The sequence below is a fragment of the Dendrobates tinctorius genome, unplaced genomic scaffold (genome assembly GCF_039654945.1).
Source record: "Dendrobates tinctorius isolate UK_male_01 unplaced genomic scaffold, ASM3965494v1 ptg000143l, whole genome shotgun sequence".
In the NCBI taxonomy this organism is placed as follows: Eukaryota; Metazoa; Chordata; class Amphibia; order Anura; family Dendrobatidae; genus Dendrobates; species Dendrobates tinctorius.
Genome location: NW_027361810.1, coordinates 43,477,127 through 43,502,400, shown reverse-complemented (window position 1 = coordinate 43,502,400; position 25,274 = coordinate 43,477,127). Strand labels below are relative to the sequence as shown.

The 25,274-nt window shown below is 43.9% G+C and overlaps 1 protein-coding gene across 7 annotated transcripts in view; it reads right to left on the bottom strand.

Moving 5' to 3' along the window:
- Positions 1-25,274, bottom strand: part of DYNC1I2 (dynein cytoplasmic 1 intermediate chain 2) — a 128,750-nt gene that overhangs the window by 79,858 nt on the left and 23,618 nt on the right. For 2 of the 7 annotated variants that reach the window (XM_073545866.1, XM_073545867.1), the window contains exons 5-6: positions 11,543-11,687; positions 8,445-8,468 (exon numbers count right to left, since the gene is read on the bottom strand). In XM_073545866.1, coding sequence (XP_073401967.1) covers positions 8,445-8,468; positions 11,543-11,687 — 169 coding nt within the window. The remainder of the gene's footprint in view (positions 1-8,444; positions 8,469-11,542; positions 11,688-25,274) is intronic. The other 5 variants (XM_073545868.1, XM_073545872.1, XM_073545870.1 and 2 more) reach the window with 3 other exon arrangements.

Below are 25,274 nucleotides of genomic sequence, written 5' to 3'. Positions count from 1 at the left end.
CGCTCTCCTATACATTAGGGCCTAACGTGTATGAGAGCGCAGGTCGGAAGAGATAATCACATGTACAATTTCAGACTGCACTGCACTGGAAAAATGGCAAAATTTCACACGAAAGGGGAATGACCCAATAGGACACCAAAAAGTACCAAAAAACAGTGCACATGTCTGGGACAAAGTAATCCAATAGATGGTGCATACAGAACACAGGCTAAAGATGTCAAACTTTTCATCTTGTATGAACTACTGTGACAAATTTGACTAATTTTAAGATTGTCTAACGCATAGGGTATGTGAACACTGCATTTTTTTTAATGTTTTTAGACACCACCATACCTACATTGTTTTAGTTCTAGGAAGCCGCTTTAGGAAAACCCAAGCAGTTTTCTTTTTTTTTACCCTCTTTTTAAACATTCTCCAGACGGAATATGGCCGGTTAAACCATTATGGGTACGCATAGTTTTTGAAAACTTGTCCCAATCAGTGCGAGAGCACCCTAATATGGTTTCTCCCCTAGTGTTACTTTATACATTTTTATCGGTCGTCCATGACAGCACCACCTGAGAGAGGGGATCCGCCCTTCAGGAACAGGAAACCTACAGATACAAAAGGGCGGCACCTCTCCCACGCATCAGTTGGTTTCCTGCTCCTATAGGACGGGACTTCCTACAGATGGTCCATCATGGAGTCGTCGAGGGATTCCCAGGCCAGCTGACCGACCCAGGTAGCGGGGGGGTCTCCTACCTCGGTCAAGCTCGGGTCCCTGGATGCGCCACGGTGGGGCCGGGTAGGTCACCACGACAGTGGTTGGAGCAGGTGGAGCAGAGGGTCCGGTGGACAGCCGTCTCCATAGGGCCGGCACAAGGTAAGTATGACCCCTGGAACCCCTCCTGTTGCATTCACCCGGTCTCCGCTTGCTCCTCTCTCTCTCCCTCTCTTGCCGGGGGCTGGTGGTCGCGCCTGTTCGGCGGGCGCAGGTCGGCGCATGTGGGGGCGGCGGGCATTCCGGAGCCGGGGGCGCCGTGCCGGCTCCTTTCCGCGCGCTCCCGCGGCCTTGATCGCGCGGCGGAAGTGACGCAGCGGAAGGGGCGGGGCCGGGAACGCCGAAACCGGAAGTCGGGTGCCGGCCGGCTTTCCGGGATGCGCCGCCGGTGCTCGGCGGTCTGGGGCGGCCCGCGGCCCCGAGGGGGGGCGGGGGGGGAGACGGAGCATGTGGGGGGGGGGGGGGGGGAGGACCCGGGGGGAGGTGCCGCGCCAGAGCCCTGCTAACCCGGACACTGTGGGAGGCTTTAAAAGCAGGAGGTGACGCTGCTGGGGTACTTCTGAAGGCCCAGCAATGGATTCGACAGAAGCCCCCACAGAGCAGCAGGACGAGGCGCAGGAGCGCCCAGAGAAACAGGCCACAGCGAATTTACATGCGAGTGGCCAGCAGAAGAAGAAACGGACGGGCGAACAAAGCCACAGAAGTTCCTCCAGGCTAAAGGACCCTCCTGCCTCCCTCCGTGACCCGGTACCTGCCTCGTCTGCATGGGTAAGAGATCTCCGTGAATGTACCCTGATGCAGTGTTTTATTTCGTTCTTTCGCAGGCAAGGAAAGCTACGGGGAAGCAGAAGCACAGGGAATGTGCCCTCTGTAATTGTCCTTTGCCAGACGGCCACCCTAAAAAGTTGTGTCAGCCTTGCGTGCGACAAACGGTAGGGGTTGGATGGGGACGGTACCCTAGGGGTAGATTGACAGGCCCTTACACTCTTCCCCGTCCATACAGGTGGCGGAAGAAACACCAGACTTCACCACAAGCCTGAGGGAGATAATCAGGACAGAAATGAAGGCCCTATCTAAAAAAGACTCCTCTAAGGGAAGAGATGTTAACCTCTCGGGTTCAGAGTCTTCGGCCGCACCTGGAATCGATATCTCCTCAGATTCCTCGGCCTCCACTTCATCATCTTCAGAGGAAGACTCGAGCCGTTTCTGCTTTCCCTTAGACCAGATGGATAAGTTAGTTAAAGCAGTAAGGTCCACCATGGGGGTAGCAGACACAAAACCGGAACTTTCGGCACAGGACGTGATGTTCGGAGGCCTAGATCCCAGAAAGCGCAGATCCTTTCCGCTGAATGATAAAGTCCAGAACCTAATAGATAGAGAATGGAAAAAGCCAGAAAAAAGAGGTTCTTTGCCACCCGCCTTCAAACGAAGGTACCCGTTTGATGACCCAGTGGTAACCAAATGGGACAAGGCCCCTAAGCTGGACGCGGCAGTGGCCAAAGCCTCCAAAAAGTCCTCCATACCTTTCGATGACATGGCCTCCTTAAAAGACCCGCTAGATAAAAAAGCGGATTCTTTTCTGAAAGGAACATGGGAGATGTCAGCGGGTGCCTTGAGACCAGCGGTAGCGGCCACATGTACGGCCAGATCCTTGATGGTCTGGCTGGATCAGCTGGATTCCCAATTGAAGGATGGAACCTCAAGAGCATACATTCGAAAAGCTTTACCAGTTATCCAAAGTGCTGCTGCTTTTCTGGCTGATGCGTCAGCAGATTCTGCGAGGATGGCGGCTAGAACCGCAGGTTTATCCAACGCAGCTCGAAGGGCTCTCTGGTTAAAATGCTGGCCAGGAGACATCCAGGCCAGATCTCGACTCTGTTCCATTCCTTGTGAGGGCGAATACCTGTTTGGGCCCGTCCTGGATGAACTTTTAGAGAAGGCCGGGGACGATAAAAAGAAGTTCCCCAGTCTGCCGAACCCCTCTTTTAGACGCCCCTTTACCAGGAAAGGATATTTCCGTAGGAGGCCGTCCAAGGATCAGGGCAGATGGGATGACAAAAGGAGAGGTACTGGATTCATGTTTGGAGGAGGGGGGCGCCAGGAAGGTCCAGCACGGGACACTAAAAAGCCGCCCCAATGACTAGTTGCTCCGGTAGGGGGGAGACTAGCTGCCCTCTACCCGGCCTGGACATTAATCTCTAATAGCAACTGGATACTGGGGGTGGTAGCTGCGGGCCTACGACTAGAATTCTCCCGGGTTCCCCAAGATCGTTTTAAGGTCACTCCTCTTAGGTCATCCTCTTCAGAACAGTCTGCCCTGGAAGCTGAAGTTCGGGATCTTTGCCATAAAAAGGTCCTAACTAAAGTTCCAGAGGAAGAAAGGGGGAAAGGTTTCTACTCCCCTTTGTTCCTGGTCCGCAAGCCAGACAGTTCCTTTAGGACCATAATAAATCTTAAATCCCTCAATGAATTCCTGGTCACACGCCCATTTAAGATGGAAACAATTCATTCAACAATAAAATTACTGTTTCAAAACTGCTTCATGGTGGTGTTAGATTTGAAAGATGCCTACTACCATATACCCATTCATGCAGATCATCAGAGTTTTCTCAGAGTGGCAGTGCAGTTAGATGGGTCAGTTCAACATTTCCAGTATGCGGCCCTTCCCTTTGGGGTGGCAGTCGCTCCCCGTGTGTTTACTAAAGTAGTAGCGGAAGTTATGGCCCATCTACGTGAATTAGACATTTTAGTAGTTCCCTACTTAGAGGACTTCTTGATTGTAGGGAAAACGGCTAACCATTGTTTGCAACAGCTACAAAGGGCAAGGTCTGCCCTAGAACGGTTAGGATGGCTGCTTAACATTAAAAAATCTTGGTTACAGCCGATGAGAATCCAACAATTCTTGGGCCTCATCCTAGATTCCGTAAAACAGGAATGCCGTCTGCCCCCAGAGAAGCTGGTTCGCCTACACTATCAGGTCCTGAACGCTTCCAATAACCCGACCATGTCCCTCAGGAAAGCCATGTCCCTTCTAGGTTCACTTTCCTCCTGTATCCCGGCGGTCCAGTGGGCCCAGTTTCATTCAAGAACTCTACAGGGCGAGGTCTTAAGGCATCAAAAAATGCTTGGGGGTTACTTAGAGGGCCAGCTAACCTTGTCCCGAAACACAAGGGAGTCCCTAGAATGGTGGCTAGATGAGAATAATTTATCCAGAGGGGTTCCCTGGGAATATGACATATCCCGCATAATCACCACGGATGCTAGCCCTTCCGGTTGGGGGGCTCATATGGGGGAAATTCTGGTCCAGGGCCTATGGGAGCATCATCAGATAGAGATGTCATCCAACTTGAAAGAATTGACAGCAGTAGAGCTGGCGGCTAAAGAACTGCTTGTGTATCTACAGGGCCATCATGTGCGAGTGTTCTCCGACAATCTGGTCACCGTAGCGTATATCAACCACCAAGGCGGGACCCGTTCCAAATCCCTGATGAATGTAGCAGAACGGCTGTTCCAGCTAGCAGAGCAGCATTTCCTATCATTAACAGCTCTACATATAAAGGGGAAAGAAAACACCACGGCAGATTTCCTGAGCCGCAATCTCTTAAGGCAAGGAGAATGGTCCCTAAAAAACTCTATCTTCGACCTGATTGTACAGAAGTGGGGACTGCCAGAGATAGATCTCTTCGCCACCAAAGAAAACAGGAAAGTAAGACAGTTTTGCTCACTAAATCCCAGAGAAGACCCCCTGGCGGTAGACTCCTTGCTGATAAAGTGGGATTTCGGGCTATCCTATGCCTTCCCTCCCCTATCGCTATTACCTCTAGTGGTGAGGAAAATCAGGAGAGACAGAGCGAAAGTTATAGTGATCGCTCCGTTTTGGCCCAGGAGGGCTTGGTTCTCATGCCTCAGGACCATGTCAGTGTCCGATCCTTGGGTCCTGCCGGAGATCCCGGATCTCCTATCCCAGGGCCCAGTCTTTCATCCTCAGGTGGCTGGCCTACATCTGACGGCGTGGAGTTTGAACGGGCACTGCTGAAAGATAAAGGCTTCTCCCCAGACCTGGTTGACACTCTACTTAAAAGTAGAAAGATCACTACTACCAAGATCTATGTCAGAATTTGGAAGAGATTCCTAAAGAACTCTAGAGTAGTCGCTGGGGGTTCGGTTCCTATAAATCAAATCTTAGAATTTCTTCAGAAAGGTCTAGAAATGGGGCTCTCCACTAGTACCCTCAAAATACAAGTTTCAGCCTTGGGGGCCCTCTTTAGCTGCAACATCGCGGGTAATTACTGGATCAGTAGATTCATCAAGGCAGCAGGTAGATCCAGGCCAGTGGTGAAGGATAGATTCATGCCATGGGACCTGAACCTAGTCCTTACAGCCATGACAGAAGCTCCATTCGAACCCATCTCATCAGCCTCTATAAAAAACCTGTCCCTCAAGGTAGCCTTCCTGGTAGCTCTAACCTCAGCTCGTAGAGTAAGCGACATCCAGGCATTATCTAGGCGTCCTCCTTATTTACAGTTTAAGGACGATAGGGTAATACTCAGACCTGACCCGGCGTACTTACCGAAGGTAGTTTCTAGCTTTCATAGAACACAGGAAATAGTCCTTCCATCCTTCCTCCCTAATCCAGCTAATGAGAAGGAAGAGAAATTACACACCTTAGATGTTAGAGAATGCCTTAAAGAATATCTAGCGGTTACTGACCCCTGGAAAAAAGAGAATGCCCTATTTATCTCCCATCAAGGTCCCAGGAAAGGCTGTAGAGTGTCAAAAAATACACTAGCTAGGTGGATTAGAGAGGCTATTTCAATTGCATACACCTCAAAGGGCAGACCGGCACCTGCAAAAGTGAGGGCGCATTCCACCAGAGCCATGGCGTCCTCGTGGGCCGAGAGATCAGAAGTCTCCATTGACCAGATATGTAAGGCGGCTACTTGGTCCTCTCCGAGCACCTTTTATAATCATTATAGGCTAGACTTGGGTGCTTCCACAGACCTCTCTTTTGGTATAAGGGTACTGCAGGCTGTAGTCCCTCCCTAAATAGTTTTACTCTCTGTAATTCTCTCAGGTGGTGCTGTCATGGACGACCGATAAAGTCTTAGTTACTCACCGGTTAACGGTGTTTTTCGGAGTCCATGACAGCACCCGTATATTCCCTCCCTTTAGTTTAAATTTGGGTGTGCACTTCTTCCTCTTGTATGTACACTGGTAAGGAATAGTTGTGTAAAAGTACTGTATATAAATTTTGCCATTAACCATTGTGGTCCTCTTGTGCTCTGTAATCCAACTGATGCGTGGGAGAGGTGCCGCCCTTTTGTATCTGTAGGTTTCCTGTTCCTGAAGGGCGGATCCCCTCTCTCAGGTGGTGCTGTCATGGACTCCGAAAAACACCGTTAACCGGTGAGTAACTAAGACTTTTTTTTTTTTAAATCTTGACAAAATTTTAAAACAATTCTTGTTAAAACATCACTTCCGATCCTTCTTGATCGCTATAAAGAGCAAGGTCTGCTGTTTTCTCAGAGTACTGCCCATTCTACATATTGCGTACAACAGCTACGAGCGGTATATTTAGCCTACACCATTATACCAAATATGGTATCATGATTAAGAGTGCCTAGTCACTTGAAACGCGTAGATCGCATGCCTTGTATTTCATGCTGGCTTTTAGCCTGATTTGTATGGATTAAGTGAATAAAGAATTATATTTTCACTACATCGTGGAGCTGGACATTTATCTTCATTATACTAGTAGCTTACAGTTTCTGACTTTAGGACTGTCCAAAACCAACCGGAGGGTTCATGCAGTAGTCCGTGGTCCTTGGTCCGAGCAAGGACCACAACACATGGACTGGCCACAGGTTTCCCGGCGAGAAGCATGACAACTTCATAGGTCTCTCTGATGGATCCATGCTCATGTCCTGTCCATGTATTGTAGTCTTTAAGAAGGTTTGTGATTAGAGTTGAGCGACTTTGGTCGGATCGGGTTTCGTGAAACCAGAATGAAACAAAATTTGAGTCAGATGAAACTGGTCCGACTAGGGCAAAAAAAAGTCGGAGTTTCGTCCGAAACCCGACCCCAATGCAAGTCAATGGGGAATAAAAGTCGGCATTGAGTGGATGAATGTCATCCGCTCAATGCTGGCTTTTATTTCCCATTGACTTGCATTGGGGTCGGGTTTCGGACGAAACTCCGACTTTTTTTTGCCCTAGTCGGACCAGTTTCATCCGACTCAAATTTTGTTTCATTCGGGTTTCACGAAACCCAATCCGACCAAAGTCCCTCAACTCTAATTGTGATTTAATGCAATTCACCCACAAGCTTTTTTTGCTTTCTAGCACATGAAACACCAGCTTTAATAAATCTGAAAGCATAATTCGGAATGACCCCCTTCATGTGGCTCCGCTCCTCTGATGTAATCGTGTTTGCTACGCGCAGAACCTGTTAATCTGTTTCTCATCAGGTCGGAGAGGTGATCCTTCCATGGCTCGTGATCCTGAGCAGAACGTCTACATGTTGGGTGTGAATGATGGGTATCTTGTGACATTGCCCACAGCAGAAAACATGTGCAGGAAATGGAGCTATTGCTGCAGGAAGACGGCTAACACATCGGCTCTTTGGTAAGGAAACAATCTGCATTTCCACTGGGATGTGGTACTGATAGTGTTTCCAAGATGTGACACTGCTGTAATTATAGGTTAACCACAGCCTTAGGCTCAGATGTGTCAATCCATGTGAAACCCAGCATACGTCTAATATAAATTCAGTGGGCCTGCAGGACCGGGAAAAAAACTGCTTAACCCCCCATGATCTGCGGTGGAGGTCGCTGGTTGCTTCCTTTCAAGTCCTCCATGGGGGTGAGGGGTAACATTAAACACAAGCCCCTTGAACCGAGCCAATACCCAATACTCGGCACCACTGAGCATAAAAGGATTTTGTGAAAACTCTACCTTACACCATTATAGATCACCCTCATCTTGGTTTTACACCAGACTTAGGTGTATGCACTAGATATCAAATACTACATGTTATTACTTTACACCTCCTCCCACCAAAAATACAAGACAAGCATAACATTTGCCGTCAAGGTGAAAACCAAGCTGAATAATTGTAACGGCAAAAATAAATGCCTATAAAATGCCCTTATGATACCCAGGATTGCAATGCTGCACATTACCCGTGTGGATTTGCCCCTCGAAAACCTGCAGAAAAATAAAGTATTATCCAGGGAGATGAGACGTGAACAGATAACATCGATTTTTTTTCCTCCTCCGGAAAATGATCTAAATTGCATGTGAATTGTAGCTTTTCAATACAGATGTGCATATCAGTCACACTAAATTTTGCAGCAGATTTGTGCCAAATCTTGCAGTAATTCCCTTGCGTCAAGACCTACAGAAAAGTTTTCGCTTCTTAGTGAGAAAATGGTAAGATCGATCCTATCCGGAAAAATAGGAAAGTGAGGATAATAAAGTTGCATCGACAGGTGCGCGTTCGGCGGGTATACTGCACAGGTTCTGCCAGGCACCTGTCGACACAGCGTCACAATTCCCGACACCGTGCAAAAGAAATCCCACTTATCTACGATTATCTACGATTACCCTTCACTACAGTAATACAGTCTTGCAAACAAATTGCATAATTAAACGTTAAAAACAGGGAAAAAGGAATATGCTTTACTTCTTGATATCTGCAGGTCTGGAACTGTAAAACAAGCACATGCAAGAGGTTAGTAAGCGTTGTGGGATCTAAATGCAAGACCGATAACCAACAGGTACCTTCCAGTGATGCATCCTGCAAGAATGTCTCACCCACGCCCAGCATGAAACTTAACATAAGGCATGGCCGACGTTTGCGCTACTAGTCCGGTAAGTCCAGTCTGCGCTTGGAAACAATGGAAGGTGCCTTATTATAAAAGGCCAGTGCCCACAACATAAAGCTTAGCAGAAGAAAAAGCCGAGGTCAATTGCCTATATAGATATAAAAGGAGTCGTCGTGATCTCCGGACATCTTCATGGAGTCTACTCCACGACCAACATCTTACGTCAGTCCTTCGACATGTTGGCCATTCCTTAAACCAAATTTGCAAAGAAACTAGAGATACCGAGACTAATGTAAGCTGTCCACCATTCGCATGGAGAGAGCTAAAACATCCAATGGTCGAAATGACTGGATTTAATTTTGAACCAGACTTGTGTCCTGCATGCGCCTTTCATGGTCCCAGAAGGCTCCTCTAAAACTCTTCCTAGACAGGTAGGCAATAGCCAAGTCAGAACTGTGTTCTCCCATAGTACCGTGCATGGGATGAAGAGCGACATATGGTCTGTAGATGTAGAACTTTCCAAATTTATATTCCATTTACATCGGCCTCCATTGATCCATTTGATAGCAGTCCCTACTATGAGCTAAAACAAACAGCCCAGTTTAGCTTTCTGGCTGTCCTGGCTCATCAACATATTTCATGCTGATCACCGGATCTATAAAGTCCTGTTCTTATCAGGTGGTTTCCGTCTGTTTAAAATATACAACATTAAAGGGTTATTCTCATCTTCACAGATGGATATTGTCGGAGAGTGATAGCTAAAAAACAAGCACTTTTGCAATTGACTGCAAAATGTGCAGCCGTTCTTGAGATATTAACTAGTGATGTGTGAGTGGATAAGGGGCATTATCTGAGTATGCTCGTGTCCAAATCGAGTATTTTCGGCATGCTCGAAAAAAATGCTCGACTTGCTGAGCCTGCATGTCTCGCGGTTGTTCGACAGCCGCAACACATTCAGGGATTGACTAACAAAGAGGCAATCCATGCATGTGTTGCGGCTGTCAAACAACCGCGAGACATGCAGGCGCCGAGACTCGAGCATGCCGAAAATACTCAATTAGGACACCTTATCCAAGCACGCTCACTCACCACTAATATTAACAATTTACTTGACGGCTCATTACCTAGAAGACAGACCACCTCTGCTGTCTATCTTTTAAGGACCAAGCTGAAGTTGTACACGATTAGGAGACAGCAGTGCGCCCCAGCATCCTTGGCCAGCTTCAAAAGAGTGCTTACAAGCTCAATAGAAGAAAGGGCTTGTAAACGATTTGCATGTTCTAGCTGTCTAGCAGAGGTGGTCAGTCTCCAAGGCAACGATCTGTAAGCAGAAGTCTTAATATCTCAAGAACGGCTTAAAATTTTAATAAGCAGTAAACTGCAAAAGTGCTCATATTTAGCACCACTATTACTATTTATGAAAATGGGAATAACCCTTTAAAACAGGGGCCATAAAGGATTCTGGCCTCTTGTTCTGTGGTATTTTCAATTGTATTTGGCGTAGGTAACAGGTGTTTGGGTGGTTTTTACTCTGCATTCACCCTATAATACAAAATACGCAGCTGGGTTGTCTGACACTCTTTGAATATGATGGCCTCCATTTGAAATATAAGTCTTATGACACCTTTCTTAAATAGATGGCGTTATAGTCTATGGATTATAATCTATTTAGTCTAATTATTTAGTGGATACACTAGGAATGAAGTGCAAAAACCCAGCTGTAATAAGGAAAATGGTGGGATGAAGCTCACAGCCTCCCACTCTGCAATGTCCTTCCTATGATAAACCCATTCTAGTAAGCATATGTTCACACATGGCATTTTTACTGCACGTTTTAAGCAGTGAATTTGCGTTTTACAGTACCAGTATAATCATGTACAGGCTGCGTTTTGTTTTTTCCTGGGAGAATTTTGAGCCCTGCTGTGCTTTTCCAATATGCATCATGTCATTTCTATATGTTTTTTCTGTAACTTCACCCAGTAAACTACCCGTATATACTTGTGTATAAGTCGACCCGAGTATAAGCCGAGGCATCAAGTTTTGCCAGGAAAAACGTATTGATTCGAGTATAAGACGTGTATGCATCCCAGTCCTTGTCTGCATAGCTCCCGATCCCCGTACTTGTCTGCATGGCTCCTCATCCCTACACTTGCATGCATGAACTACATGAGAAAAGTATTGAAAAAAAAAAAATTCCTACTTACCTTCCCTGCACACCCTTGCAGCATCTTATTGCGGTACCAGCAGCTCTTCCGGCCGAGCGATCACGTATTCCTGCTCATTACCCTCTCTCCACTCAGTGGGGAAACGTGATCGCGGGGCCGCAGGAGCTGCTGGAAGTCAGAACAAGGATGCTGCAAGGGTGCGCAGGGAAGGTAAGTAGGAGGTTTTGTTTTTTACCTCTGCTGGAAGCTGGCAGCTGCAGCTGTAACTGTGCGCTATAAGCGAAATTAATATTCATTGCTAGTGCAGTGAATATTCATTTCTCTTTAGCAGCGGGCACAGTTACAGCCGCAGCCACCGGCTCCTATGACCCACCGCTCCCCCGCCGACTTCGTGTACAAGCCATGGGGAGGCGTTTTCAGCACAAAAAAATTGCTGAACAACTCGGCTTATACGCGAGTATATACGGTAAATGATAGAAAAAGGCACATAAAAAAGTGACAATAATACGTGTACTATACGGTTTGTTTTTTTTCGGTCACCAGTCTGATTTTTGCTGCAGGAAAAAAAAAAGCAACATGTGAACATACCTTGATGACTTAGAGGAAACGTTTCAGGAATTGTAATGTATCTGTGGCTGACGTTCATATAGATTTCATGGAAATGTATCCCATAACGCTTTTGGATTTTTTTATTTTTTTTTAACCAAACCAAGAAACAAAATCAACTAAAAAAAAAAACTAACAAAAGTAAAATAACTGCAAAACTATACATAAAAGGTATGAAAGCTCACCTGGCTCCAGTTGTCCCATCACCAGAGTCCTGGCTCCCAGCTTCGCTTGGTGTGCTCACAGACTTAGAGGAAGGAGATGTTGGCGGAGGGACTAAATAGTGAAACAGACACGTATCCTCTGTTACTATTCGCAGGGGTTGGACCGCTTAAGATGTTTCCAAAGCAAGTTTAACATGAAGAGTTGATAAAAAGAAATAGAAAACAGGAAACGAAAACAGAAGGATGGCAAACCAAAATGTACGTGGATGGAGATGAAGAATGGGGGAAAAAGAAGGGAAGAGAGAGAGTTACCAATCACATGCTGGCTTATTCATGCATTTGTATATAACATGTCGGTGATAAAAGAGAGGGAAGGAGAGGATGGAGAGTGATGAGGAAGGTGTCGGACATTTCTAAGATGAGCTTTGTGTGCAAATATCGGAATTGTGATTCATCATTACCCTCACTGTCCCGATGAGTGCACACACCCAGATCTACTAACAGTGATAGTGCTGGAGCCGCATGGCTAAACATCATTATCCTCACTGCCCCTATGAGTGCAAGCCCAGATCTACTGACTGTGATGGTGCTGGTGCCACACGGCTGTGCATCATTATCCTCATTGTCCCTATGAGTGCAAGCCCAGATCTACTGATTGTGATGGTGCCACATGGATGTGCATCATTACCCTCACTGACCCTATGAGTGCGATCCCAGATCTATTGACTGTGATGGTGCTGGTGCCACACGACTGTGCATCATTACCCTCACTGTCCCTATGAGTGTGAGCCCAGATCTACTGACTGTGATGGTGCTGGTGCCACACGACTGTGCATCATTACCCTCACTGTCCCTATGAGTGTGAGCCCAGATCTACTGACTGTGATGGTGCAGGTGCCACATGGCTGCGCATCATTACCCTCACTGTCCCTATAAGTGTGAGCCCAGGTCTACTGACTGCTGGTGCTAGAGCTGCACGGCTGAGCAACATTACCCTCACTGTCCCTATGAGTGTGAGCCCAGATCTACTGACTGTGAGGGTGCAGGTGCCACACGACTGTGCATCATTACCCTCACTGCCCCTATGAGTTCAAGCCCAGATCTACTGACTGTGATGGTGCAGGTGCCACACGACTGTGCATCATTACCCTCACTGTCCCTATGAGTGTGAGCCCAGATCTACTGACTGTGATGGTGCTGGTGCCATACGACTGTGCATCATTACCCTCACTGTCCCTATAAGTGTGAGCCCAGGTCTACTGACTGCTGGTGCTAGAGCTGCACGGCTGAGCAACATTATCGTCACTGTCCCTATGAGTGCGCGCACCCATCTCTACTGACTGTGATGGTGATAGCGTCACATGACTGTGTACCATCACCCTCAAAGTCCCTATGACTGCATGCAACCTGGTCTACTGACAGGTAATGGAGCTGCACGGCCGTGCACCTTACCCATTATTACTACCCATTTCTGCAAAAAATGGATTACAATTTGGGATACTCATTGATCCTACTGCACACATGTATCAGCAAAGTCATGGTGATGTGGTCTAACTACAAATTTGAGTACAATCTGGCTATTCATTTTCACACTTGCCCCATACTCATGCTCAGAAATTTTGGCCACATATGTACGTGTCTAAGCGAGAAAAGAGAAATAAGCTGTTGTCAGACATTTCTGCCTATCTGCTGGCAACTTTTTTGGGGAAATATGAGCCATTTACAGGGGGGCTTCAGAAGCAATAATATTATGGAATTATTCCATATTAACTACCATGATGATTAATGTGGCTCAACAGAATGCGCTCATCAAATTATCACTTTTGAAACTGTGAAGATTTAATTGCAGCCATCTATAAGAGTTTGGAGGTGCTGTACACCACTTCTACCATTGTAAAGTGCAATAAATCAGAGTATTTCCTTCTGGAATGGGCCCGGCTGCCTAAAATAGGAAGGCAACAAAAGTGGTATAGAGCACCCCTGTAACCCTGGAGTGTGCAATGGGCACAACACATGCCTGTGGGCTTAGCCTCTTACACAAATACTTGCTGGTCACTACCCCATGACAGTATCAGAGTCTCTAAGACCATGGAATTTTAAGTTATTCGGAATAATCATTAGTGATGAGCGAGCATGCTCGAGTGCCAAGAGTGTCTCTCTGGCGTTTGTCAGGCAGTCTCTGTTGCAGCTGTCGAACATCCACGAGTCATGCAGCCGCAGGGACTCGAACATAGGATTAGAGCACGCCGAAGATACTCTGTTAGTGTGGTCAGAACTTATCCGAGCATGTTCGCTCATCAATAATAATCATAACTTTAAGAAAATTTCCGCATCCATTACTATATTATGATCAGAAAAAATACCGGTGAATTAAAATCAGAATTATGTCTTTTTAATGCTTACATTTTTATTTTGTACATATTGAAATTTATTAAAAAATAAAAAACACTGGGACGTTTTTAAACTATCTTCCTTATGTTTCAGGAAACAACACATGCACATTAGTCACACCCAGACTATCTTTTGCATTGAAGCATCTAATGAGCGTGTGAATAAGTCATCGTGAAGGGAGGGGGAGCTCTGACATTGCCTGTCATTGCAATCTTGCCTACTATGAAAATGAGACTTACTGAAAGGACAGGAAGTAGCAGTCTTAAAAAAAAAAAAAAAAAAAAAAATCCCCAGTAGCCGGTGTAAAGTTTGCAATATTCCAAACATAAACAAAAAAAGATGACAATATAAATACAATAAAATGAAAATAGGCATGATTTAAAGGAGTATTCCCATGTCCAAGATCCTATCCCAATAAGTAGTAGGTGTAATAATAATAATAGCAAATACCTCCAACAATTAGAAATGTAGTATAGTTCTACTGATTTGCTATGTCTCTTTCCTCATGTGCAGGCATTGCAGGACCTTAGGTATCCATGGTTACGACCACTAGCAACTAGAAAACTGCCATGGTCGTAATCATGGATACCTAAAGGACTGCAATGCCGGCACATGAGTAAAGATGTAGCAAATCAGAAAAACTAGACTGCATTTCTAATTGGAGGCATTTGCTAATATCAGACCTAGGAAAACAGCAGAACCGCACTAGAGCAATAGCTTCAAGCACTGATAGAGATGTGGAACCCCTTGATAACGGAAATATCACAGCCTAAATTCAAAGAATAGATGGTGCTCCAGCTGAAGAAAAATTCATATACATCCAAGATCGATGAAAAAGAAGAAAAACAGCGGCACTCCTCAGTTTGAAAGCAAATATTCAGTCCTTTATTATACCCTTCATGATGTGTTCAAGGGCCATATGGACGTGCAGGTTCAAAGAGGCATGCAAGGGGAGAGAGAGGACGGCGGCCGTTTCAGACCGGTGAGTGCCGCTGTTGTTCTTCCTTTCCATTGATCTTGACTAACTATCATTACACCTACTACATACTGGTATAGGATCTTGGAGATGGTACTACTCCTTTAAAAGGGAATCCATCTCCAGATTTTTCCAACTAATCTGAGAGCAGTATGATGGAGGGGCAGAGACCCTGATTCCAGCGATGTGTCACTTACTGGGATGCTTGTAGTTTTGATAAAATACCTGCTCATCACCAAATTACTACTAGAGGACTAGTAATCCCACTACTAGAGGACTAGTAATCCTACTACTAGAGGACTAGTAATCCTACTACTAGAAGACTAGTAATCCTACTACCATGCAGTCCTCCATATTCATGAGCTATGTGTAAAGTCGAACCCTACCAATGATTGGCAGCTTTCCATGTACACGGTGCATAGGCAGAAGGTGTCCAGTGGTGTGGGTGGGGTTATACAGAGCTAAGCATTCAGGTAATTGCTAGATCTGCAGCAGATAAAACATTGATTTCGTAAAAATGACAGCAAACAGTCCCAGTAAGTGACACATCAATGGAATCAGGGTCTCTGCCCTGATGACAAATTCCCTTTAAAACAATATTTTCTGATCAAAGATTCCCTTTAATATCAGAATATAGTCATCTTGTACAATAATGCAATATATCAAGACTTTCTAACTTGATTCAGTAAATCTTAGCATTTCATGCTTCTGCCTTTTCTTGGACTTTTTTTTCAGTCATTGCTTTATTTCCATAGTGTTAATGTCTGAATTGCTAAGAATGCAGCAACTTCCGGCAAGTTGCTTCTGCCATCACTAAGAGAAAACTAGTTCATAGATTGCAGATCTAAGCAATGACGCAGATGTAATGAACTTAAAGGACTTTTTTCCAGGACGTTAATGTTCATTTATCATTAGGACAGGCCATCAATCTCAAATTGAAAAAAGGAGGGGAATAGAGAGAGAGAGAGGAAGACTTGGGAAATGCTTTGATCACACCCAGAGCACTTAAGCCTCATTTGCATATTAATCAAAATGGCTGGGGGGGGTTTCAGCCAGGGAGCAAAAAAATTGCAGAAGTAAAGGTTATGGATGCCATGATCTTTCAGAGAGGAATATGACCATATACACAGTTTGGGAGGGGAAGGGGGTGGATAGTTTCGAAAGAGTCCCGGTATAGGCATTTAACATAATTTGCATACATATGTATACGACCACATATTACTTACTATCAACATTGTGAAATAAACATACAATTTAGTTAATTAGAATGATAAAATGTTGTCATTGACAAAATGATAAAAGTGCCAAAGAGGAGAGTTTAAAAAAAAAAACAAAAAAAAAAAAACCACACCCAGATCTCAGTTTTTATATTTGGTCTGATCATCACCACAGTCTTCATTGGGTCTTCCTAGTAGTCTTCCCCTGCAAGGACTGGGTCATGACGTAGGAGTCGACCAAAAAAAAATAAAAAAGATGACCCAATGAAGCCTATCCCGCTGACCGAACAGAAGAAAAGGATCAAACCAGAGGGGCCAAGTGAGGATAATTTTATTTTTAACATGATTATTATACTCTGGGATTGGGAGAGACCTTGGATCATAATTTAAGAAAATAGATTAAATGTGAAAAATTCTCCTAGTCATATTTAAGCAAGATGCTGAATTCTAATTTTGGCAGATTCGCTCATCGCTAGTCATGGCTCAGCACTTTGGAGTTTCAGTTGCGGTAACATTGTGGAAGCCAGAGACTTAATGGTCATGTGTGCGACCTTTCCTTCATTCATAAGTACACATAATATATGTATGAAGAATCATTCACCGATACACGATCTCCTCTCTGTACTTCTTTACACTAGCCCCAAAAAGTCAGATTGAGATTTTTTACATTTCGGGTATGTACATACTTTTGTTTTTTTTAGTGCAAAAAAAATCTGCTGCGAATACTCAAGAGTTGGCAAGAAAAACGCTGGGTAAAACATGCCCATTTCTGACACGCTTTTGAATGTTTTTTCACTTATTCATTTCAATGGGTGAAAAATGCTGAAGAAGTCAACTCGCTGCGGATTTAAATAAAAAAAAAAAACAAAAAAAAAACAAAACATGTCGATGGTTCAAATCCGCAAGGAAAAAATAAGCAGCGGATACAGGTTTCAGAAATCTCATTCACTTTGCAGCTTTTTACAGCACAAGCGCTTTGCTTAATCTAGAAAAGTGAGAAGAAAAAAAATAACTGAACGAGCTCTTATTAAGCATTATTACACAATTTTACATTTATATAGATTTTTTTTCCTATCTTTACAAGATTCATGTCATGTCCCAAAGTCAGTGCATTAGGAGGGAAGCGATGCGCTGGTTTTCTATACCATCTGTATGCTAATGACACCAAGTGCAGCACTCGCTCAGTTGTGTCGCACACAGACAGCGCACTTTACCCTCCCTCTAACTTACTGATAAGTCAGCCGTGGGAATAAATGGTGTTTAATTACTGCAGAGCGCCCCAGCCAGCATTATACTCCAAGTCCGCCATCACTTCACATGAAAAACATGTATGCACAAATAACCAGAGCTTTTTTTCCTTGCATTCTGTTTTTCTTTTTCCCAGAAAATGGGTGAAAAATGCCAAAATCATCAACATTTGCATGAGATTTCAGAAACCGCATTCACTTTTCTGGGACAGTAAAATGTTGCCTTTTTCAATGCAAAAATGCAAAGATTGCATATATCCTTAAAGGGAACCTGTCACCACAAACGCTATTAACCTGCAAATGTGGGGTTAATCTGCAGGTTAATAGCATTATTAACCTGTCTGACACCCGCGCTTACCTTAACGCTGCAGGGAGAAAATTAACTTTTTTCCCCCTGCAACATTCAGGTTTCAGTCACGGGGCGGCACCGGATCAGTCACCATGACAGCTGTAAGCGTGCCCCGACTGACTGACTGACATCCAGCCCCAATGCAGAGTCAGTTTCAGTTAGGGACGGGGAGCGCAGTTACAGCCGCCGCTGTGACTGAAAGCAGAACGCAGCAGGATAAAAAATGTTCATTTTCACCCTGCAGCATTCGGCTAAGTTCAGGCTCCGGACATGCTAATACTATGAACCTGCAAATTCACCCTATATCTGCAGAATAGCAGCAGTTTTTTCTGGTGACAGGCTCTCTTTAAGTAGGTGGGGGGGGGGACACTGCAAAGCAAGGATGCTTTCACAAATAGCAGTTAATCAATTAAAATGTACAGTGAATGAAAAACAAATCAAATCCAATACTAATGAGCACCATCTTGAAATTGAAGTATGCTTTGAAACCTTTGCCTGGGAGATAGCTTGCTGATGCAGTCTAACTAACTTGTGTCTTGTTGCTCTGCTCCACTTGCCATGGTACTGTATATGACCTGTGACAAAACTGTCTTCCACAACCTCACCTTTGTAACACTTTGGCTGTTCCTCACCCAGTGTTAAACCTTCTACACAGCTGTTTATGTTTTAATTAATGACCGTTTCTACCTACATATGAAAAATTATGATCATTATCACCTGTTTGGTACAGTTGGTTGCCCATCCACCTAACTATAGTCCTGCAAAATCTGACTTTTTTAATGTGTAGCTAGAAAAAGTGATGCAGTTCTGAAGGCAAAAAGCGGTCGCACCAAATATTGATCCGATTTAGATAACTCTTTTGTTCAATCATTTTGCTAATGGATAAAATATAATCAATTAACACTAGTGATGAGCGAACATTCTCGGATGTGGTGTTATCTGAGCATGCTCAGGGGCTAACAGTGACTTCGCCGCACTCGAGTAATATGTTTGAGTCCCCGCAGCTGCATGTCTCGCGCCTCTTTGACATCCGTAACACTTGCAGGGGTAGCCTGTCCCTTAGGAAATTCCTGCAAATTTTGTGTCTGTTGAAGAGGCATGAGACATGCAGGCACGGGGACTCAAACATATTATTCGAGCACTGCAAAGGCACTGTTAGCACCCGAGCATGCTCAGATAACACCTTATTCGAGAACGTTTACTCATCATCAATTAACACTCATTATTTAAAGCATTTTCATCATGAAGCAAAATTTGCTGCCTAAAACTTTTGCACACTACTGTATATAGATATATATTTTAGATATATGGATATTTGTATTACTTCTCATTGCTTATCAGTATATATCTCCCATCAATCCCCATGGGGCCCTAATATATTCCCCCCTCCATTTCAAGCAAACTTCATTAAAATTATATTCAACCTAATAACATGATATATACAGTCATATGTTAAAGTTTGGGCACCCCTATTAATGTTAACCTTTCTTCTTTATAACAATTTTGGTTTTTGCAACAGCTATTTCAGTTTCATATATCTAATAACTGATGGACTCAGTTATATTTCTGGATTCAAATGAGGTTTATTGTACTAACAGAAAATGTGCAATCTGCATTTAAACAAAATTTGACCAGTGCAAAAGTATGGGTACCCTTATTTTCTTGATTTGAACACTCCTAACTACTTTTTACTGACTTCCTGAAGCACTAAATTGGTTTTGTAACCTCATTGAGCTTTGAACTTCATAGCCAGGTGTATCAAATCATGAGAAAAGGCATTTAAGGTGGCCACTTGCAAGTAGTTCTCCTATTTGATTCTCCTATGAAGAGTGGCATCATGGGCTCCTCAAAACAACTCTCAAATGATCTGAAAACAAAGATTATTCAACATAGCTTTTCAGGGGAAGGATACAAAAAGTTGTCTCAGAGATTTAACCTGCCAGTTTCCACTGTGAGGAACATAGTAAGGAAATGGAAGAACACAGGTACAGTTCTTGTTAAGCCCAGAAGTGGCAGGCCAAGAAAAATATCAGAGAGGCAGAGAAGAAGAATGGTGAGAACAGTCAAGGACAATTCACAGACCACCTCCAAAGACCTGCAGCATCATCTTGCTGCAGATGGTGTCACTGTGCATCAGTCAACAATACAGCGCACTTTGCACAAGGAGAAGCTGTATGGGAGAGTGATGCGAAAGAAGCCGTTTCTGCAAGCACGCCACAGAGTCGCCTGAGGTATGCAAAAGCACATTTGGACAAGCCAGTTACATTTTGGAAGAAGGTCCTGTGGACTGATGAAACAAAGATTGAGTTGTTTGGTCATACAAAAAGGCGTTATGCATGGAGGCTAAGAAGCACAGCATTCCAAGAAAAACACTTGCTACCCAGAGTAAAATTTGGTGGAGGTTCCATCATGCTTTGGGGCTGTGTGGCCAATGCCGGCACCGGGAATCTTGTTAAAGTTGAGGGTCGCATGGATTCAACTCAGTATCAGCAGATTCTTGACAGTAATGTGCAAGAATCAGTGACGAAGTTGAAGTTACGCAAGGGATGGATATTTCAGCAAGACAATGATCCAAAACACCGCTCCAAATCTACTCAGGCATTCATGCAGAGGAACAATTACAATGTTCTGGAATGGCCATCCCAGTCCCCAGACCTGAATATCATTGAGCATCTGTGGGATGATTTGAAGCGGGCTGTCCATGCTTGGCGACCATCAAACTTAACTGAACTGGAATTGTTTTGTAAGCAGGAATGGTCACAAATACCTTCATCCAGGATCCAGGAACTCATTAATAGCTACAGGAAGCGACTAGAGGCTGTTATTTTTGCAAAAGGAGGATCTACGAAATATTAATGTCACTTTTATGCTGAGGTGCCCATACTTTTGCACCGGTCAAATTTTGTTTAAATGCAGATTGCACATTTTCTGTTAGTACAATAAACCTCATTTGATTCCAGAAATATAACCGAGTCCATCAGTTATTAGATATATGAAACTGAAATAGCTGTTGCAAAAACCAAAATTGTTATAAAGAAAAAAGGTTAACATTAATAGGGGTGCCCAAACTTTAACATATGACTGTATTTTCTCCCCTTTTGCGATCAGATATTGCTATTAAAAAAAAAATAAAATGATGGCTTTAGAGACTAGAAAATTAAAGTGAGTGCACTTTAATGTGAATGTTGGCAAACTCTTTCCCCCCTCCGAGTTTGACTAATATACTTAACGGAGGAATATAAAATTTTCTAGAATTTTTTTTTTTTTTCTTCGTAGGTGAATTGTGGATGAATCGCAAGTTCAGACCAGTACTGCCATCTAGTGGTAAAATAAGCCTGAGGATCTGTGGTTTAAACATAAAAGTGTATATTGCTAGCAGCCGTCAAACTCCAGCAGACGGGAAGCGCCGGCAGTATACAAAACAGCGTCCGTCCCACTTAGGGTGCTTTCATTCCCACTGTTAAATGGCGGCCTATATACCAGCCGATCACCGGTCAGTTACTGGTCTGTTGATATGATTTCCATGGAGTGATACAAAGATTCCGTATCACCTTTATATGCATTGATCCCCTATGGGTGTTGCAGCCAGGCATCCATACCACTTTCTTTATTCTTTCGGGTTACATGGGATTTACTCAATCATTTACATTTAAATCCCCTTTTCCTCCTCCCTTTTAGGCATGTAATCCGGGGAAGAGAAAACGCCTAGTGGAAGCATAATGAGGCATGAGAAGATTAGCTCCCCACCACAGGCTTTAGATAATAACACAAGAAAGTGTTTCAGGAGACGAGGCACGGCCCCGACCTCCGGGTCCTACACCTTGGCCATTTGTGCCAGGAAACCCAAACTATAGAGTATGGGGGGGGGGGGGGGGGGGGGCATGGGCAGATATAATTATATAACAAATATAAAGGAGATATATAAGCAGTGATAAACGGGGATTACGGGGTATACATCCCACTTGCTTTTAACCTTACACTTGGGAGAACAGATTGCTGTGAGCACATCCATCTCAAAAAAGAAAAAAAAACGAGCAACTAACTATCAACAAAGGTTTATTAAAAGGACAAAATGGCTCGCTAGTGGTGTAAAGTCAGACTGAAGGGAGTCAGACTCTAGACCCCTGCTGATCAGCTGGCGTACACATCCACGTAACATTCCTTTTACTTTTTATTAAAAGGAGCTCTCATCATTTAGTTTTGGGAGCACTCCCGTTCCTTTGCCTTCCAGGTTCCTGCATGCCCCTGGGCGGTGTGCTCCTCATGACTGACAGTTCGGGTCAGCGGTACAGCAGAGCCTAGCGGTGCACTCTCCGGTGCTGCAAGCACTGACAATTTTGCATCCGCAGCATCGGAAAAGGTCCAATCAATTTCAGATCAGCGCTTGCAAGCTCTATCGCAAAGAGGAAATGGGCCGCCGCTGATAAGACTCTTATCCAGAAAAAAAAAAAAAAAAAACGTGAAAATTAAATTATTGAAGATTTTTGAAACGAGGTATTTTGGAAAAATATTTTTACAATTTTGCCCATTTAAAGGGAATCCTACAGACATGACACTTACCTGCCCATATAGTGTAATCTGCAGGTAAATAGCATTTAAAAAGGACTCGTGTCAGCACAGAACGACTTAAAACCAAGTCCAGGCGCTCGGTGCACCGTGCAGTGGCCATACAACTCAGCTCACCACTTGTTTTCCCTCTATTTTGATTGACAGTTCTGACTGTATAGAATACGAGAAGGGAAGAGATAGACGGAAAACAAGTAGAAAGGTGCACTGAACCGAATGGCCGCCGCGCCGTGAAGCACCAAGCGCTTGTGCTTGGTTTGAACAGCCATTCTCTGCTGATCGACTCTCTTTAAAGCACATCAGGCTGGTTTTCAAGACGTGCAGCTGCAGAGAGAAAATTAAGTTACATTCTCCCTATAGCCGCTCAATTCCAGACATTGGACTGGGCTGAGTTTTCTAATGCTATCATCACAGTCGCTTTGACTCAAAGAAGGGGATGGCGCCTTTAAAATGTTGGAATATATATTAGTATGCACACTGCCGTTCAAAAGTTTGGGGTCACCCAGACAATTGTGTTTTACATGGAAACTCATACTTTTATTAATCAAATGAGTGATAGCCTTCCTTATTCAAAATCCCTTTTACCTTGTACAAATCTCCCACTTTATCAGCACCAAAGCAACCCCAGACCATCACATTACCTCCACCATGCTTGACAGATTGTGTAAGTCACTCTTCCAGCATTTTTTCAGTTGTTCTGCGCCTCACAAATGTTCTTCAGAGATCCAAACACCTCAAACTTGGATTCGTCTGTCCATAACACTTTTTCCAATCTTCCTCTTTCCAATGTCTGTGTTCTTTTGCCCATATTAATCTTTTCCTTTTATTAGCCAATCTCAGATATGGCTTTTTCTTTGCCACTCTGCCCTGAAGGCCAGCATCCCGGAGTCGCCTCTTCACTGTAGATGTTGACACTGGTGTTTTGCGTGTACTACTTAATAAAGCATCCAGTTGAGGACCTGTGAATTTCTCAAACTACAGACTCTAATGTACTTGCCTTGTTGCTCAGTTGTGCAGCGGGGCCTCCCACTTCTCTTTCTACTCTGGTTAGAGCCTATTTGTGCTCTCCTCTGAAGGGAGTAGTACACACCGTTGTATGAAATCTTCAGTTTCTTAGCAATTTCTCGCATGGAATAGCCTTCATTTCTAAGAACAAGAATAGACTGTCGAGTTTCACATGAAAGTTCTTTTTTTCTGGCCATTTTGAGAGTTTAATGGAACCAACAAATGTAATGCTCCAGATTCTTAACTAGCTCAAAGGAAGGTCACGTTTATAGCTTCTGTAATCAGCCAAACTGTTTTCAGCTGCGCTAACATACTGGCACAAGGGTTTTCAAGGGTATTCTAACCATCCATTAGCCTTCTTGCACAGTTAGTAAACACAAAGTAACATAAGAACACTGGAGTGATGGCTGTTGGAAATGGGTCTCTATACACCTATGAAGATATTGCATTACAAACCAGACATTTGCAGCTAGAATAGTCATTTACAACAATAAAAATGTATAGACTGTATTTCTGAATCATTTAATGTTAGCTTCATTGGAAAAAACTGTTTATCTTTCAAAAATAAGGAAATTTCTAAGTGACCCTAAACTTTTGAACGGTAGTGTATGCTTATCCATAGTTACAAAAGGGCGGTGATCCATATTCGTATTTCATCCGAACAGTGGCTCTACTAGTATTTTTTGGACTGCATGCTACTAAGAAAAAAGGATAATAAAAGTTCCTGAAGATTGTGACAATCTGTCCCTATACTTATAAAGTGATGTTACTAGAGCAGATGATGCATTATGTGAGCAGTAATGGTGTCTGAAATGTTCTCAATGTGCAAATCTGGCCGCCAAGAAGGGCAAGGTCTGCAAACATAGGAGCGGTAGCTGTGAGCGAGCGCCGAATACAACTGCACTTCCCAACTGTTCCATTGTTCAGCGCGGGGCCCCGCTACATTGACCGTTGTATTTAGGTCATCTGAAGAGGGGACAGATAAGCAGTGTGGGGAAATGAAGTGTGGCTGGTTCACAAGAGCCGGCCTATTCCCACTGACTTGCCTTCTAATCCCTAGTGGGCCCCCTGCCGAGCTCCGTTCAGCCTCAGCCCATTCACTAATAGGACACCACTAACAAACCAATTAATGCTGGTTAGGATGCAGACACCTGGCCAAAAGTGAGGATCCCTGCCCCAGCCACTCGCTGAAGAAGAGGAGGACGTGAGGTTTAACCAACGCTTTGTAAGGGGAGATCATAAATAAATGACCATATCTAATGACTAAAAGAGTTTTTCACCCTAAAATAAAAATACTGACGGAGATAAAGAAATGAACAAGATGAATTAACCCCAAAAATCCCCAGATCGAAAGAAGCAGTGATGCTCCGTACAGTCTGTGTGACAGCTACAACATCAGAAATATTGGTTGTCACCCAAAATAATAATAAAAAAATTGCTATACTTAAAAGCGTATGGATACCATTCGGTTACTTTAATTAAATATATTTAATTTGGGGGCTACAAATAAATTTTTGCAATTGGTTTTAATTACAAAATTTGCACGGTTTGGCTTTTATAGGTTATTTGTGATTACATGACTTGACAGTGAATTTGTCAATGAGCTTTCAAAAAAAATTTTTTCGTACCCATTTATGACCACAGCTCACATAAAAGTTGAACTCAACATTTATATTCCAGTGGCAGTCTCAGCAATGTTCACACCGATCTCATATTGATGACCTATCCAAAAGGATAAATGAACAATACCTTAGTACCTTTCTCACACTAGCGAGAAATACGGACGAGTGCTATGCAATAAAAAAAAAATTCGTATAGCACTCGTCCCAAATGTTAATCTATGGGTCAGCTCGCACAATCTGTTATTTTTTCGCACGTTTTATACATGCGAAAGAAATCACAGCATGCTGCGATTGTCAGCGTTTCTCGGCCAGAATCTTATAGATGCGCTTTTTCTGGGGTGGCAAGCTAAAAACAATGGTCCCTCTCTAGGCTATTAATA